Below are 19104 nucleotides of genomic sequence, written 5' to 3' on the forward strand. Positions count from 1 at the left end.
CCACACAGGCTCAGGCAGGTAAAACCCCACTATGGTGTGAGGTGAGGGAAGCGCACCTCGGCTCAGGCAGACGGACCTCCCGGGAGCAGAGCAACCTCTCCACGTTGCGTTCTCCCAGACTCTGCTGGCCACTCATTTTTCATCTCCCTGAATCCTGCAACAGAGCACTGATTCTCAGATCGGTGAGCACAGGAATCCCCAGAAGGCTCATTAAAGCACAGAGTGCTGGGCTCCATCCCAGAGTCTTGTCGGATTCAGCAGATGTGGGGAGGGCCCAAGAACGTGCATGTCTAACAGCTCCCGGCTGGTGCTGATGCTGCTGATCTTGGGGCTCCACTGTGAGAATTGCCACACCAGGGAGCCCTCACTGAACTCAAGCAAGAGGTTAATGACTCCAGGTGGTGTGGGGACTGGGCTGGGGCACGATTCACAGCATGGCACCCAAATTCATTATGTTCCAGCTGCAATAAGCTTCCAGGGGGGCCTACATGGATTTGTTACTTCCAGGTGGGCTACATGGGATTTTCATGTATGGAAGAATGCAGGAGATGTCCAATGCAGCCTTTCTGAGATCTGGCTGACTCTCTGAGTCAGAGATACTCAGACGCCATCAAACAGCTGCTTTGCACACAATACTGTCTTTCATTTAAGGCAATCATGTGTGTGAGTGTGTGTGCGTGTGTGCGTGTGTGTCTTTTTCTTGCCCATCTTGCCTGTCTATAGTGACTTGAGCCTTAGCAACCTCACAGTAAATTAAGGTCATCAGCAGGGGGCTTGCTGGAGGCCAGGCGAGCATGCAACCCCACTGGCAGGAACTTTTGTGTGTACTGTGTGGGCAAACAGCTGGTTCAAGTTTGACTGTGCACAGACACTTCCCCACCGTGTGAACACTTGGGGGTTTCTTGTGTGTAAGGCTGGAGTGAAGAAAGGGGGAAGGCAGGGTGGCCATGGACTACTGAGGCTGAGAAATGATGTCCTGTGTCTAAACAGCGTGCAGTGAGATTAGTGTCTGCAAGAACCGTGCCCTCTGATACAGCAGCAGCCAAGCCAAACCCACAATTACTTCCCTGTTGGCTCACAAAGCAGTGGTTCCTTTCTCTCCTGTTTTCCTTTTATTATTTTTTATAGAGCTCTATTATAATGGCAACAGATTTCATTTCACCACTTATATTTCATTTCAGGACCCTGTGAGCCCAGAAGGGCTGAGGTTTTGTGGAATTCCATCATTTGGTTAAGGAACAAAGTCCCTCCCTCTACCCAAAGCACTTGGCCTTTTCCTCCAAGGGTAACAGATTGAGAGGGTCAGAAAGGACCATTCCCAAGGATGGTGTTCTGTCAGAGGGAGCTGGGTCAGATTCAGGCAAGACCCCAGCTACAGAGTGCTCTTGTCCTTCCTGGGGGATATTCACTAAAGAGCAATGAAGGACCGCAAAGGGAACTGCTCACATGTTGCAGCCAAAGTCTGGGTTTTGACTTATGTCAATTCCCCCTTGAACTTGACTTCTAGAGGCACGTGGCCCCCTTGGAAGTCCACTGAATGAAAGCCCATAGAAATGACAATTAGAAGAAGCTGCTGAGCTGGGGGCCAGGACATACACTTCTTTTCTTGCTTCTGCCCCTGACATACCTGGTCTGGGGCTTCCAGTCAGGGGAGTGGTGGGGAGGTGGCCACTACCTCCAGAAAGATGCTTGGCAGGGGGTGGGGGGAATGTTTAGGAGCTACACCCCTTTTCTTGGTTCCCATGCCCTCCTCCACACTGACTCTGCCATGAAACCTGCAGGGCAGGACCCCTGTTCTCCATGGCGCTGCCTCTGCCCCTGACACCTTAGGTAGAGCTGATATATAGCCAGGGGCCCATTCAAGGTTTCCAGAATGAAAGCAGAGTGACTGCAGGGCCATGTCCTCTTGTTAGGGAGCTGGGACTGATGTGTGTAAGTATCATGCAGTGAGTCAGAAAACCCTGCAGGTTTGACCCACAGCCATCTTCTGTCTGCTTGTTGGGCCTCTAGATGAAGTAAGCCTTAGCTACACTGAGGGATTCTGAGTATTCCCTTTCTCCATGAACCCCCCTGGCAGCCTGGCATGCTCTGAAGCACAGACTCTGCTGGGCCACCCACCTCTCAGTACTCTGGTAGGTCCCAGTGAACTACAGATATTATAAACCACCCCCTTACCACTTCCCATCCGGCCAGGCTGAGCCCCTTAGTGACAAGGAACTGGACACCCCCGGGGAACCTTGGTTAGGAAGTCTGAAAGGAATGGCTTCACCAACCACTGACCAGCACAGGGTCTGGGAGTACCAGGTATGGCCAGTTTCAGGGCACCACACCCAGTGACTTAACCCAACACTAATCAAGGTGTTGCTGTGATAATATTGCAAAGATACTGTTAACATCTATAACCCACTGACATTAAATTCTTCATAATGTGGGTGGGCCTCATCTAATCCACTGAAGGTCTAAAGAGCAAAAACTCAGCTCTCCCTAAGGAAGAGAAAGTCTGCAGCATCAACTCCTGCCTGAGTTTTCAGCCTGCCAGCCTAGCCTGTCCTCCAGATCTCACATTTGAGAGCCCACACAACCGCAAGAGCCAATTCAACAGACACACCAGGCCGGCCCCACACTCAACTCCAGCAGATACACTGGGCTCTGGCAAGGATGGACAGCAGCACTGGATTTGTCTCTATAGTAGACACGTCACCTGTATTGAGGTGGGTAACGATGTCACTTGGTGACCAGCTGATACCTGCGTCAGAGCTCAACTCCACAAAGCCTAGGAGGTGACTGAAGCCCCTCCCTCCCCATTTCACACCAGATCTGCCATTTTTCATCAAAGAAGCATATGGACCTTGATCAAAGGTAGATGCAGTCAGCTGTGCTCTCTTCACGGATGGCACCTGCCAAACATACCACCGTGGATCCAAGAGGAAGACAAGATCACGAGACTGAATTCCCTCAGTATCCACCACCAAAACACATCACAGTTGGCTTCAAAAGCTGGAACTGCCTTCAAAATTTCTGTGATGGGAACCTTCTGAGCAATCCTAGAATTTTGTGAGGGCCTAAGAGAGGAAGGTAGTAAGGTTTCCATTGTTCCTTCACAAGAAAACTGATAGGTTCCTCCAAAAACGATTGCATTTCACAGAAAATAGACCCACCTTTGCTCCTGAAAGGAACCCCCAAAGGGCCTCCCTTAGTCAGCTGGGCTGAGGAATATGGAAGAAGCTTCCTGGGAGCCCCGTCCTTCTTGAGGACCCAGCCCCTGGGCTAGGCTCATTGTTCCTGTCCTGAATCCCTGTGGGGACCTCCTCAGGTTGAGAAGGCTGGCGCACAGCCCCAGCCAGGTGGCAAATGGACACTGGCTACGGATGGGAAACACAAGCCCGCCTCAAAGGAAATAGTGGCCACTTCTGCAAGACACCAGGCTTCTTCTATTTACATGTTCTGCTAAACTCAGGAATAGCAGAATGAGAACAAGAGAAGGTTTCGCTTCTCTGACACCATCCTCGACTCCTTGCTTGGTCTCCTCCCGAGGCTGCTAAATCCACGCTGGCAATTCCTAGAGCTGGTCGTAGGCCATGCTCCAGAAATAAGGGCCTGGGCCTGGCTCACTCTGCGCAGACCTGCCTGGAATCACCTCAGCACCCTCTGTCCGAAGTGTTCTCTCCCACTCTCTCCCACACGCAAGGTCTAACACAGTCTTTGTCTAACACACAGACATAGACACACACACACACACACACACACACACACACACACTGGTGGATTCCCTGCAGGTAGAAACTAGACTTGGAAGAAGAAGTGCTAACTAAGTACTCTCAGAGCCCACAGCACGACGACCAGTTAATGTTAATAAACCCTGGGAACATTTGGATAGGTTTACCTGTGAAATACGGGCACATAACCATCAACTAGCCGGGACTCTGCTCCCCTGAACCCTTTGACGGCATTTCCTACTGAGCTCTTTCCATCCTCTCGGGACTCACTGCCTTGCTGGGCCCGCCTTGGCTTGAACTCCATTTAAAGGACCAGCATCATAGCAAGATTCAACAGCAGAGTTATCATTCTCATTTTGCAGAAGCAGCTAGATGCATGGAGGGAATGGACTTCTTGGAGCCGAGGAAAGCTCTGACATCTGCAGTCTCCCTGTCTGGCATGCCAGCCTCCCCTCAGCATTCTTGCTAAGGTACGGTGACTTGGGCCCTTCATCAACTACAAGCTGATGCAATGGTTTCCAGCACTTATAAAACAATCATAAAAAGCGCATTTAGCAATATATTGCAATATATATTGTATATATATATATATATATACAATATATATTGCAACAGGGTGGAAAACACACTCACTGGGTGTGGAGTCAAACACTCCTGGTTTGAATCCAGTTGCTTTAAGCTGTGATCTTGGGTTAGCCAGAAAATGCGTGAGCCTCAGTTCCCTCTTTCATGGTATGGGGACAAGCATTCCTCACAGGGCTGCTTGGAGGACTGATAAATATGAAAGCGTTTTGTACGTGATAGAGCACTAACAAATGTGAGCCGTTCTTACGACTCCGGGTCAGACCGTGCAACATTTAAAAGAAATTACCCAGGGACGCCTGGATGGCTCAGTTGGTTAAATGTCTGACCTTTGGTTTCAGCTCAGGTCGTGATCTCAGAGTCCTGGGATGGTGCCCACCTCGAGCCCTGCACTCAGCAGCAAGTACACTTGAGATTCTCTCTCTCCCTTCCCCCCTGCCGCTCCCCCTGCTTGTGCTGTTTTTCTCTTACTCTCTCAAACGAATAAATAAATCCTTGGGGGTGGGGGAGAAATTATCCCCTTCTTGTCTTGAGATTTTATATTCTTTCTGAATAAATATGGGGCATTATACCATACTTGAAATCAACTTTACTTTTCAGACCCCCATCAGATTAAATGTTTTTGAGTCTCAGGGACTGTTGTTCTGCATCTGATAATACATTCTATGCGACAGCGACATTATCGTGACAAACTCAGGAGTGGATACTCATGCATGCCCATCAGAGCTGGGCTTTAAATATAAGAACGATGAGAAGAAACAGCGTGCAGTAAGAGAAGGGACAGAGGAGGGGGGGTGGAGGACATATAAAGTAGACGTGCCAGCCAAGTCATATGGCTTGGACATATGCTGCACTGCCTGGCCACTAGCTGACACTCTCCCTCCATAAAAACATAAGACAGCACTATTTTCCAGGCAATAAAAACCTCAGAGATGAATCCTGCCATATGTGGGCATGGCCCCCCTCCCACGGAGCCCTCATGCCTGGGAAATAGAATTGAACACTACATCTTCAAAGGGAGTTCTTGGTAAATATACTACCGGTTTTACAACCTCTATCCTCCACGCAAACCACTGGAGAACACATTTTCTCAGCATTGCCCAATGTTACCGTTCGGTGGGCTTAGGTTCTGAAACAGTCTTTGGAGAAGCGTGACTGACTTCCAATTTACCTTTTCAGGGGACAGGAAAACCAGAAGTCCCGGAGAACAAGAGTCAGGGGTCTCCTTACCTTGAGCCGTTCACCTGGTTAGGGTTACATTCCATCTTGATGGTGACCCTGGCTGGGGGTTGAGACAGCCAGTCCTGCTGAGGGACGCGTGGGCTCATCTTGGAGGTCTGTCCATAGTCGCCGGAGGAGGACGCGGTCATGTCCGTCTTAGCCAGGTGTGGTGTCCCGTAGGCACACTCAAACAATGACTGGTCCTCGCTCACAACCGATAACGCTTCCTGAATGCCCAAAGAAACACACATTCAGGACACGCCGAAGGACAGTCATGCTTCAAAGAGCCACTGACTTTAGAGTCGTTTCTTACGGGGGGCTACATTTTAGGGAGTTTTCATAGAATCCATTCCTATGTCTGAGGAGAAAAAAGTAGCTTGTTTTCTTTCCCTTCAGACTATAACAGTTGGAATTGGCCAGCCCAGAAAAACTTTCCTGTGGGTCTCCGAGCATCCCCGGCTTGACTGTAGCAGTGCAGATAATACCCACTTTAATCTCAACTCAAGGAAGTTGAATTTCAAAGGTCTTAGAAGACATCCAATTGCATGTGTCATTATTTGACAAATGCAATCTATAATTCAAGCAGACAGGGTACAGAATGGTCGTGGAGATTAAAAAAAGAAATGTGATGGGTAACACCTAAACATCTGGCGAAATTGCCACATTCCCAGGAGATTTTAAAGAAGAGTCACTTAGAAGAAGGCTAAAGGGAAGTGTAGCCCCGAAGGACAAACGTACAAAGATACAAATTTTTCCACTTCTAAGTTATTAGCTGAAATCGAGTTTCAAGCGGTGCTTCCATGATGGTGAACATCTGGATGATAAATGAACCAGAAAAAAAAAAAAAAGCTGTGAATTACCCAGATGCTTCCAAATACCAGGGTGTTTAAAATATCTGGATCTCTGACTAGCTCTTTTTCTCCTTTATTTTCTGTTAGTATCTTCGGTCTTTTGTAGGATTTGGTGAAAAGAAACAGAAATAAGTCATTGTTGGATCATTAATTCTCCTGGGGTTTGAGGTCACACAAGTGGTTAGCCTATGGCTGCTACACTCCTATATTCTATGGCCAAATCAGCAAAGGCAAGTTAGATTTGGACATTTCAACTACTAATGATATATCATGTAGCAAAAGAACTATGACACAATCTAATATTGATTTCTATCAGAGAAAAAAATTGTGCAATAACTCATTTTAATTTTAATCCTTTGGCATCCTCAGTATTGCTACTAGCTGGTGAGAAGCAAATGGTGCCCAGGTCACATTTTTTTAATGGAAATTTTGATGCCAGGGTGGAGGCAGACCGTGGAGAACTTTAGTCCAAACTTCTCATTCCCAAATGAGAAAATGTGAGATCCAGAAAGGTCCAGAACTCACCTTGAAGTAAGCTGTGGAACTGGGGACACATCGGGCAGGTGTGTTACTGTCCACTCCCTCAACCTATGACGATGCCTTTCTTACATCTCTTGGTTTGGGATATTGTTTACATTAGCACTCCCTTCTTCTTCTTCAAGTTGATATTTAAGTAAGTAGGGACCCTCCCTGTTAGTCACAGAGCCTTAAGCAGCAGGCTTTCTAAGATTCAGACCACTCTCCTTACCTAGAAGCATCGGGATCTTTAGGGAACACATGACATTTCACAAAGCCCCCCTCCAAACCCAGTGTATACTATGCTACTCTCTCCACCACCCACCCAAGGACTAACTTCACAGGTACCGGAACTATGTGGCCAGGCACACTGCGCTAGGAATCAGTGAGCAGGAAAGAAGCACAAGCACCCAGCAGCGCTCTGCCCCCAGAGCAGTGGCCAAGTGCCTGTAGATACCTAACACCCCACCACCCCCAACTTATTAAACCCAACTTCTTAAAGATCCCTCAAATCACAGCTTGGGGGGACACCTGGGTGGCTCAGCAGTTGAGCATCTGCCTTCGGCTCAGGGTGTGATCCTAGAGACCCGGGATCAAGTCCCACATCAGGCTCCCTGCATGGAGCCTGCTTCTCCCTCTGTCCGTGTCTCTGTGTGCCTCTCTCTCTGTCTCTCTCATGAATAAATAAATAAAATCTTTTAAAAAAAATCACAGCTTGGGACACTTGCGGGAAGAGTAAGCTGGTGGTTGACACAGTAGCACAAAACATACAAAAAAGAACACGTTGAAAAAAAAAAAAAGAACACGTTGTAGCTGCCAGACAGCCAGAATCAGACACGAGAAAGAAAGAAAAAAAAAGGTAAGGCATCTCTGAATACATGCCAAAATCAAACACATCGACAACACACAGCAACAACACAAGGCAGCACCACGAAAGTGCAGTGTGCGGCAACAGGACGGGGGACCTCAGGGTTCTCTCCTCTGCAAGGGGAGTGAAGGAACCTGAGCCACCTACACCCCCAGACGTGGGTTTAAGAGTAAGACTGGCATCACTACATGGACCTAGTGTAGCAGTGCTATTCAATAAAGACATAAATCACAGCTGCTTATATAATGTTTGCAGAACAGAGTCTCCCACCCTGGAGCAGCCCTGGACAGAAAGTTTTCACACACTCACAACAGGACACAAGGCTGACTGGCGCCCTCCACTCCCGCCTGATCCTGCAGACTCCAGCCCGATTCCAGCTCCGGCTCCAAGGGGGATAATGCATTACCGCGTGTTACTAGCATCAGCTCACCCGGGAAGAGAAATATGAATAAAAGTGCAATTTCTAACAGAACTTGGCAGAAACAGGTGAGGTTTAAGGGACAGACTCAGTTTTAAATTACAAGTGAAAAAGAAAAAAGTTTTCATAGCAGAAGTGAGCCTACAAGGTCAAAATATTAGTATACCCCCAAGATAAAGCAGGGTATCCTTGCAAAGCCTGCCAATGACTGAATAAATGTAGTATAAGGTTTAAGAAGTGGACCGAAAGAGCAGAACTAAGACAAGGCTCCAGTGTGTGTTTGGTGGGGGAGGAACCCCGTTCTCACATCTGGCAAAGCATTATTTCAGCACATGGCTTTCTAAAGAAAGAAATCAAAGTTAATTGAGATCGATTTTTTTTTTGGGGGGGGGGTACTTACAAAGCTAAAGATAAGGGAGACACACATCTTTTCTTCATAGCTTAGAATTCTCCTTAAAGTTAACATTGCATAAAAGATGAGAAAGGTGATGCGACTCAGAATATCAAAGGTTGCTTTTGTTCACTAGAGGAGAAAGAGCCCCAAAGTGAGGGCGCTTCAGAATAAACACCTCAGAAAGAGTGAAATACAATCCACATTCTGGAACGACAGAGCAATTAGAAAGCATGGCCCAAAGTGATTCTAACTAACCCGAGAGTGCCGAACACCTAGAAGTAAGTACAGGTCAGGAAAAGGAAACACAAAATCAACCTCCCGTTCTCTCTCTCCCTCTCACACACACACCCGTGCCCATGTAGCACATCTGAACAATGAGGGGGGAGTAAAAAAAAGCCCAAAGGGTGATTTTTCCAAGACCTACTTCAACAGCACAATCACTAGAATTAACTGCTGCTCTTCAGAGGAAAACAGGCAACAGACGCCATGGGCCAGCAGCATCTGTTTGTTCATCCATTAGACTCAGTCATGTTATTACACGCAGGCTTCATCATCCCTTTGGTTCGATATGAATGACAAAGGCTATTGCACAGGATTCTCCTGCCCTGGCAGCTCTGGGACTTCAAAGCGGGAGAGGATCTCGCCCAGTAGGATTAAAACCAGAACGGAGCTCTGAGCACAGGCTAGTAACCAGGAACACATGAATCCCTCAACTCCAGCTCGGCAAGGGACTTCTGGCCTTGACTGACGCTGTCATTGCTTCCCTGCCTGCCACCTGGCTTCCCTCCTCATCCGTGGCCACCTCACCTACCTACCTGCCTACCTGCCAAGGGTGTCGGCAGATGCCTTAGTTAACATGTATAGGTTATGCTCTCAGAACCTTCAGCCAGCCGCAGGACTTGGGAGACTGCTTTGGTTGCTTTATAGCAGAGAACTCAAAAAAAAAAAAAAAAAGTCAAAACCTGGCAGAAACATGGCATAATAATTTAATATGCTTGCCTCTATGTTACTATAAAAAGACCTGAACTTTAGATTGGTGTGTGCTAGTGTGTGTGGGTGTTTTCTCTGTAGCTCCAGGAAAGTTGGGATAGTCCAATGTGGCAAGTGGCAGGCTACCAATGTCATTTTTTTTTTTTGAACTTACGAGACACACATAAATTCTAAGTAAAATGCCCCCAAACTAAAGATGCTGCTGTGTTAGCACTCGAGTGTTTATTATTTCATATGAATACTGAATATACCAATAACATACAAGGACCATTCCTTCCAATCTTGGTCAGGGGACAACGGTCAACTGATAGTTTCAGAAACTGGGAAGTTCTCAACTAGATGATATTTCATAGTGTAAGACTAAAATTTTATTTATTTTCAAGTAACTAGATGTGGGTACAGCAAAGGATCCAAATGCTTAGATTACAAAGATAGCAATAAAAAGTCGACTGCACTTTGTAAGTGCACTGACATTTTCGGCAAAAGACTTCAGGAATCCTGAAACAGATGAATCCCTTTCTGTAACAGATGAATATTTTTGAGGGGCTCCTATATTTCAAATAAAAGAATTAGAAAATAAGGGATCCTATTTGCTTCTAATTTGTCATCCCCCCAGGTTAAAAGTACTATATTGTCAAATCCAGAGAACCCAACATACTTAGATTTCCATGAAATCCGGGCTTGACGTGGAAGCCAGTCTCAGAATGATCAGCTCTCTTTCACAGCTGGAGCAAGTGAAGCCCACAGAGAGGCACGGTCCTTCCATGGTTTTCAAAAATTCAGAACATAACCAGAACTCAACATCCACAGACCTGGATTCCCAAGCCCTCCGGTGGTGAGGAAACACAAGTGGAAAAACTAAATGGAACAAGCATGCTGAGTAAGATTATGGTCATGCTTTAGAAAACATTCTTAAAGATGTCCTGGTCGTCACAACACAGTGTCTACTCCAGAAAGCTAGTGTCATCTGAAATCAGGAACCTGCCTCTTCCACTGTGCCTCTTAGCACATTACAACCCAATACAAAACTCCACCTTAAATTTCCTCCCACACACAGCCAAACAGAATTTGGTGCATCACACAACTTCATATCTTGTGGCCACTTTCTCACAAACAGCCGATCCATCACAGAACACCCAGGTTGCCCAGTTAACAAAGCGCTCTGCATGCATATCTTTTTAAAACCTATGTCACTGACTTTAAGATACACCATTTTTCACATTTTCCCAGCTCTGAAATCCGGATGATCCTACAGTCAATGGTATGCCATGGTTTATGGGCAGCATGTCTTCCACTTTGGTGGCAGAGAAAATAATGGTTTGTTTTATAACCAGTGGGCATCTTAAATCTACGAAATGTGGTTATTCAGTTCTGACAACAGTCCCATACGGTCAGTTGCCATTCCTGGATGAGAAAGCGGAATGGAGAAGAAGTGTGTCATTAATAGTGTGGACCAGGTGGAAGCAGAATCCCAGGATTTAGGATGGAATTGAAGTATCATCAGAAGATGGAAATGAACCCTCTAAGTACAACAGACTCTCCCATGAATCTAAAAGCTACTCAGCAATAGGCTCCAGATAGGTTTCAGTATTTATGTAATCCACAAAGCTGTTCTTTTCTCTGGTTAATCAGATAATTTAGATTCAAACTGATTGTCATGTAGTGGGATGCGTTCATGGTGGATGGATGCCAGACTTCTCTTAGTGAATGAATAATACACAGGAAAAATCGGACAGGTAGGAACACCATTATAAGCATGCTAGAGCCAGTGCCACTTGGTGGCCTTAATGGATGTCTGCAGACATAATGATATGGAAAAACTATTCATTAGATTGTCTCAAGCAAAATTGTTCAGAACATCTCTTTGACGCAGATGCCACGCAACTGATGCTTCTAGAAAGTCACCTCCTACTCTCATTTGGGAGAGAAAAAAGCAACACAAACAAAACAGACAAAGCACCTAGGGGAGACCCTCACCTCCCACCATTCATCCAACAACCACATACCAACTGCTCGGGAGTTTTTTAAATAAATAAATAAATAAATAAATTCATTCATTCATTCATTTAAGACACGGGGAGAGAGAGCAAGAGAGGGGCAGAGACACAGGCAGAGGGAGAAGCAGGCTCCATGCAGGAAGCCCGACGTGGGATTCGATCTGGGGTCTCCAGGATCACACCCTGGGCTGCAGGCAGCACTAAACCGCTGTGCCACTGGGGCTGCCCTCGGGAGTTTTTATTCTAAATGTGTATGGTTTTGCAGTCAGATACAGTCAACATCTCATGTAATAAGAAACTTCATCTGACCAGTGTGTCTTTTCATTATGACACGAAAAAAGCCAAACATTAAGCGACACAGGACTCATCAAGCTGGGTGTGAATCACTGCTGCCTTTCTTGGCATTCTTTTCTTTTTAACTCTTCAGTGTGGGGAATCATTAAAATCATAGATTAAATGCAGCATCTAGCTTTGTGTCACGTTTTTCTCATTTAACACGTTGCTATTTTAGTCCTTCAAAAAATATAAAAAATCTTGGATTAACCTCAAAGGAAAAATGCACATAGGCAAATGAAGTCCATGTAAAGAATGTATTTCTTCTCCAATATGGCATTGTTGCAGTATCGGAAAAGTTGACAATGCACAACATCAGCTCTGTGCTAGGAGAACGAGACACAGGGCTGGTGCAGAGATAAGGAGATACATCCAGATGTGCAGATACCCACTGAGACACACAGATGTACACCCATCTCACTGTCTACAATCCATCTGTCCATCTATCTGTCATCATCTTTATTCACAGAGCATGTGAGAAGACCTTCACATATTCCCCATCTCTCAGCACACTCACTGGGACAGATATTGCCTAGATGATGCAGAAGACCTGAATTCTCCCCCTTCCATCTTTCCTCGTTTCTTCCTTTTTCATCCTAGGAGTTTTCCCTCCACTCTGTATATCCCTTTGGAAAACACTGAGCCGGAGATGGGTCCCCTGATGACCTCCTGTCGCACTTCCCTGGTCTGAACTCTCTGGATTTCTCCTTGGCTATGGGGCAGGCTGAGGTGGCTTCCAGAATTCTCTTTGTTCAGATACTTCTTCCTCAACTCCTGCATTTATTAAATTATAAGCACTTTCAGGGCAGGATCCTTTGTGCATGTGTTACTAGCATCAAAAGAACTTCTCAACACCACATGTTTGCTGATGTTAATATTAACCATTGAAGTCATGAAATCATATTATAGCCACATCATAATGCAATAAGTAGGGCCCAGAAACATCTATCACATCACAACAAAGGATCCACACTTATGAGATCATTGGATTTTGCAGCCAGTGACCACGAATCCAGAGGCTGTCACCAGCAATATGTCTGTAGTCACTCTCATGGAGCACATGATCGCAGCAGGGTCTTGCCTTAAATCTTTGTGGGCATAAACTGGGGACTTTATGGAGTTAGAAATATACAAATGAAATAAGGCTTCCTGGAAAATGAGAATTCCAAAGCAAGGAAGGAGCATTCATCAGGGAGTAGAAATCCTAGAAATATTGTGAAAGCCTAGAGCTCTGCAGAAAAACTTCCAAGAAAGAATAGGTCTATCTCACACGATGAAAATGAGATTTCAGTGAACCCTGAGCAATTAGAGAGCCAGCTAACATAATGTTAAAATAACTTCTGTTTACTTGCTTGGTGATGCGCAGGATGCCCTTTCAAATATTTGAAAGGAGAGCATAAGGAGACTATTTCTCCCAGCAATCAAAGGGTACAGTTTCAATGTGCAAGATGAGTGCGTCCCAGAGACCCACCACACAGCTTGGGGCTGGAGTTAACCACACTGTGTTGTCGACCTAAACATTTGCTATGATGGTGCATTTTATGTTAAGTGTTCTTATCACACACACAAAAATAAATAAAGAGGGAGGAAGGAAACTTGTTGAGGTGATGGATGTGTTTATGGCATAGATTGCGGTGGTGGTTTCACGGGTGGATACTCATCCCAGACTCATTAAATTGTATACATTAAATACGTATGGCTTTTTGTATGTCAATCAAGACTCAATAAAAAAGGTTAAAAAAGGGACGCCTGGGTGGCTCAGTGGTTGAGCATCTGCCTTTGGCTCAGGGCATGATCCCAGAGTCCCCGCTTTGGGCTCTCTGCATGAAGCCTGCTTCTTCTCCTCCATCTTCCTATGTCTCTGTCTCTCTCTCCTCTGTGTGTGTCTCTCATGAACAAATATATAAAATCTTAAAAAAAAAAGGTTAAAGAAAAAACCCCTAATAGCTTCTTTGTTCTTCTACAAAGAAATGCATTCCCCCCCGCCCCAAAGGCTTCTTTCCTTCTTTAGAGATGAACGAAAAGTGTGAAAACACGTGTGGAAGCATCATGTTTATAAGTTTTAGGTAGGAGTGAGCACAAAGAATGGAACCACTGCCCCCATAGACCCTCCTATGCCCTTGGCTTTGTGTGGCTGGCGTTCCATGGTTGGTTGGTTTTGTTTTCCTCATCACCGCCATCACAGAACACTCACAGATTATTTGTCAAAAGCCTTCATCTTATTTTTATGAAGTTTTATTTTTAAGTGATTCATTTGAGATGAAAAGATTTTCCTTTCACTTTTTATAGTAAAATTTAGGATACACATGGAGTCATATCACAATGCAGGAAACAACATGGTAGAGCGTAGTGGCACTGGATCTGGGTTCAGAAGACCCAAGTTTGAAGCCAGATTCTGTCCTTGCTCTCCTTGCCACCTCAGGAACTTCGGGGATCTCTTTCTGCTCCGTGTCCCAAAAGGAGCTTGCTGGGAGCTTGTTGGAGATGTAGAGTCTGGTCTCCAACTCTGCTGAATCAGAGTCCATTCTACAACAGCCTCCTGCGTGGACTGGGACTATTGCATACTTGCACAGTCAAGTGCAAGTAGAGCCACTTTACCCCTGCTGGAGTCTCGATTTCTTCAACTATAAAAATGGCATTGATAACAGCTGCCCAGCTCCCAACCAGGGATGTTAAATGGACCAAATGAGCCAGCATGTGTAAAAGGTTTTATAAACCTTAATGTTGTATTTCTTTTTTTTTTTAATGTTGTATTTCAATTGTTATTAGATTACAGAAAGCTGATGTGCCTGACTTGAATTCTCCACGTGGTTCAAGCAGTGGTTTAGATGATCCCTTTCTAGTCATTGTTCCAGCAAGCCAGATGAGCGAAAAGTATGACATCTCTAATGTGCAATTAGTCACTTATCTTTGTAAGTACTACATTTAAAAGTCATGTACCTTCATCTAACATGGGGGAGTGAATAGGCTAACATCTCCTTTTATTGTTAAGAGGGCATTCGTCACTTTGGCCCCACGTGATTTAATCTTTCTGGTTCCTGATCAGTTCTTGTAGGGTTTTTGGTTGTAATTCTACCTTAGTTTCTTTGATATCAATTATCTATAAGTTTTGTGTAAGGGGGGATCTAGATCCTCTGGTCAAAACTGTAGCTTCAACCACTGGTACGTTCCTTGGCATGCTTGGCATTCTCTATGTAACGAGTAAATGGATGAATAGATGGATAGGATGGATGTATGGATGAAGATACCATGTTCTTATAAGCTCTATATCTTTCCCTAGAATAGCCCATGGCATACAGTTGATGTTCCTCTAACTCCTAAAAATATCTCCTTTTCCAGCATGTGGGATCCCTGATGCTTTTTATTTTAACTTTCCCTAAAACGTCATGCGTTTTTAATAAACTTATACAAGGACATGTTTCTATAGCAGCTTGGCTAAGCAACTCACAGGGACTATGCCATCCTTCTGATTTTTGAAGCTTACTTGCCAGGATGGAATGCAGGTGATTCAGGTTTTAAGAGGCACAGAGGATCCTCAGAATAGCATCCTGGGCTCACAGGGTAACAAGGGCTTTTGCATTTTTCCTCTGTTGGAAAAGAATGGAAAAGTCCATTTCTGAACACCTAGGGTGGGATGTGTATCAACCCTCTCATCTTCAGAAGGATCTCCATGAAACACAGGCAGCACTATACTTGGCCTTTTCAAAACACACAGGCGTATGCTAAAAATACAGTGCGCTGCACATCTGGAATTTGTCTCATCCATGAATCTCTCACACATGGATTCATTGTTTTCGATAAAATTCCAAGAATTTTATTCATGAGAAAGTTCTGGCACAATGGAAAACCCTGGCAAGTACAGTACGGGATAGGAGCAGCAGATGTCCCGGCCTCCACCCACAGAGCTACTGGCTCAGTTCATTTGCATCAGGCTTCTCTCTCATGCCTTCAAACTTCCAAGCCAAGCTTCCCTAGAAAAGGGAGCAGTATAGCAGCCTTACTTGAAAAACAAACTTGATGCAGTTCCCCCACAATTTCGACATGCAGGTGTCAGGAGGGGCCCATGGGGGTGTGAGAGCGGCATCAAGGCTCAGGGTCACTGGTTCCAGATGCAGCTGCTCACTCAGTACAGCTCAGGCCTGGGGCTGTTGACTCCTTATCTTTGAAATGAGAGTCTGCTCTTCTGATATGTCCTAAGGTCCCTTCTTGAACCAAAACAAAATCTATTTTATTTAACTAGTGACATACTCTTCCTGCCATGGCCGGGCTGCAAGCTCCACCTTCTCTATCTTGGAGCAGATGTGCAGACGTGGCAGTGCGCAGGGTTTGGGGGGGAGGAGGAAGTCTATCCCCTGTGCCGTGGTTGCCAAGAAGTCTTTACAAATTCAAGTTAAAGGTTAACTGTAGGCTCTGTCCATGCTGTCCCAGATTTTAATTTCCCATGTCCTATGGATATCTTCTTTCTTGCTCACCATGAGAAGGTAGGCAAGACCCTGAGAGCTCACTTCATGTCTTCAAGTGTGGTTAGGACCTAATCTCCTGCATGGGGACTCGGGTTGTTTGGCACATAAAGAACACCAGTCATAATAAAGTATGGTTCTACTAACCAAAGTCTTCGGAAGCCAGGATGATCAGGCAAGGAAGGAAGCACATGTTGGAAGCCCCTACCCCTCACAAGGTCCAAAGACCTCCCTGCTTTCTTTCCCATCCCCAACCCCAAATAATTTTGGGCACAGACTGCAAACCGTATAAAGCAGAACCAAACATGGACACTCTTTCTTTCCCAGACACTGACTCCCACTGTGGAAAGAGCCAAATGCTCACCCACTGTGAGGGTTCCCTCCCTGCCAAACTCCTGCTTCAGCCCTGTGAGTGATGATGCTGCCGTCCCCGAGGCTGGGAGGCTAAGCCTGTGCTTTGCAGAAGATTTTCCAGTACATAAATCTGCCCTGGTTGCTGCACAGGAAGGAGACCAAGCAGCCAGGGTATCATAACCTTTGTTCACGCTCTGGGCTGAGCTCATTCTTCTCCCATGATGTAGTGTGCAGCACCAGGGAGTACCCTGTCACTGGAACACTTTGCATGCACCAGCAAGCTAGTTGCCAGAGAGACTCATTTTTATGACTCTGGGAGTGTTGATCTCAAAACCTAATACATTTGAATTATTCATTGTAAACTTGTCCAATAATTTCAAACTACACATACATATGTCATAACCAACAGGACTCTCTTAGAGTCTAGCTCGAGCCCCTCTGTAAATTGGTCTACGCTGGAAGCCAAATCATTTAAAACTCTGTAGGTCCATTCATACCAAAACCACTATAACCTGCAGAACAGCAGGTGGCCTAAAAATTTTAATGAGGCCTACAAAAGGGTCTAAACCTTGGTTTTTGGACTGCCTCCTTTTTTGGGACCTCTTTATACTAATTGCACTGAACACTCATGGAGAAAGCAGAACCACTGATGTCCAGTGTGTTCCCATCTTTTCCAGGGCTTGGGGCTCTGTGCATTTTTTACAGACCCATGCTGCGCAAAGACATCTACTGGATGGGTGAGGGGTGGCCCCTGCAGAGCCCTGTGGCCCCTGCAGAGCTAGCTCCTGTCAAAGGGGTGGGGTTTTCTGTGTTACTCATCCACCTATTTTGCACAACGAGCCTATGTATGTGTATATCACACATGGCTCTCTCTACTTAAAAAGGGCTTACCTGGAACAAAAGATGGTTCCCTGTCTTCTATCCTGGTGGACTTCCACTGATCACTACCGTAAGCACAGGTGTACTCTAAATTACTTTAAAAATTAAAATGACATATGCAAAAAAAAAAAAAGACATATGCAGAGCCACGTAGCTGGAAGTGACAAAAGCCACTTCTGCCCTTGTCAAATCTTACGCCGGTGAGCGCCAGATCTAAAAGCGAGCAGACTGGTGCCCCTCTCAAGTCCTAATCAAGAGGGGACCAAACGGGCTCCCATGGGCTCCAACATCCGAGGCCAGACTGTTACTAATGCAGCTGATACTGATGCTGAACTCCCACAGTCACAAGGCGCTTCTACAGAACTCATCCTTGCACGCAGGTCTCACTAGCATCCACTGGATTTTCACTCATGTTAATGTCACTAACCTTCATTTTTGCTTCCAAGCAAAAGAGTAGACGTGTGTCCATATGCATCTTGGCAGGTGGGGTGATGAAAAGCAGCATACCTACTTAAGTATTTTTTATATAAATTTACTTTTTATTGATGTTCAATTTGCCAACATATAGAATAACACCCAGTGCTCATCCCGTCAAGTGCCCACCTCAGTGCCCGCCACCCAGTCACCCCCACCACCCTTTCCACCACCCCTTGTTCGTTTCCCAGAGTTAGGAGTCTCTCATGTTCTGTCTCCCTTTCTGATTATTTCCCACTCATTTTTTCTCCTTTCCCCTTTATTCCCTTTCACTATTTTTTATATTCCACAAATGAATGAGACCATATAATGTTTGCCCTTCTCCCATTGACTTACTTCACGCAGCATAATACCCTCCAGTTCCATCCACCTCGAAGCAAATGGTGGTTATTTGTCATTTCTAATGGCTGAGGAATATTCCATTGTATACATAAACCTATTTAAATATTTGATAACTCTAACTCCTCTAAACTCATCTCCCGCTGGCTCCTCGAACCTCACAGTCTGGGCAGACATTGTCATGCCAGGCAATGAACTCTCTCTATATAGCACCAACAAAGCCATACCTTCCAGCTTTCCCTTCGTTACCCATTCAAGTGCAGGCAACAGACAAACAAACTCTAAAATTCAAAATAATTAAGTACATATTTGTAGAGTGAATTAGAGCCTTGCTTTTCGGGGTCCGATGCTGGCACAGGCAGCATCAACATTACCTGAGACTCTGTTCTATACACAGAATCCAGGCCTTGCCCCAGAGCTAGGGAGCCCAAATCCCGATGGACAAGATTACTAAGATGAATGGCATACACAAGAAGTTCTGGAAACTGGGTTAAAAAGTTGCAAGGGGTCTGAAAAGAAAGAAAAGGCAGAGCCGAGTGAGGAGGGCCAGGGAGAGAAGGACAGACAGCTGTTGTTAATACAGAATGGTCAGCGAGGTTCTCGTGGGGGGAGGCGAGGCCTGAATAAACTTAAGGAAATGAGGGAGTCATCCCAATGCACTCCTGGGGAGTGAGCCTCCAGGGTCACTGAAGCCACAACGCCAAGGCCAGAG

General features: G+C 45.6%; 1 protein-coding gene across 12 annotated transcripts in view; it reads right to left on the reverse strand.

Moving 5' to 3' along the window:
- ERG (ETS transcription factor ERG) overlaps window positions 1-19104 on the reverse strand; it is a 254753-nt gene that overhangs the window by 51983 nt on the left and 183666 nt on the right. For 10 of the 12 annotated variants that reach the window (XM_055313619.1, XM_055313618.1, XM_055313617.1 and 7 more), the window contains one exon: window positions 5529-5746. The exons of 1 other annotated variant lie outside the window; for it this stretch is intronic. In XM_055313619.1, coding sequence (XP_055169594.1) covers window positions 5529-5746 — 218 coding nt within the window. Of the gene's footprint in view, window positions 1-56; window positions 106-5528; window positions 5747-19104 lie in introns of those variants that run through there. One more of the 12 variants, XM_055313625.1, reaches the window with a different exon arrangement.

The sequence above is a fragment of the Nyctereutes procyonoides genome, unplaced genomic scaffold, assembly GCF_905146905.1.
Source record: "Nyctereutes procyonoides isolate TBG_1078 unplaced genomic scaffold, NYPRO_anot_genome, whole genome shotgun sequence".
NCBI lineage: Eukaryota > Metazoa > Chordata > Mammalia > Carnivora > Canidae > Nyctereutes > Nyctereutes procyonoides.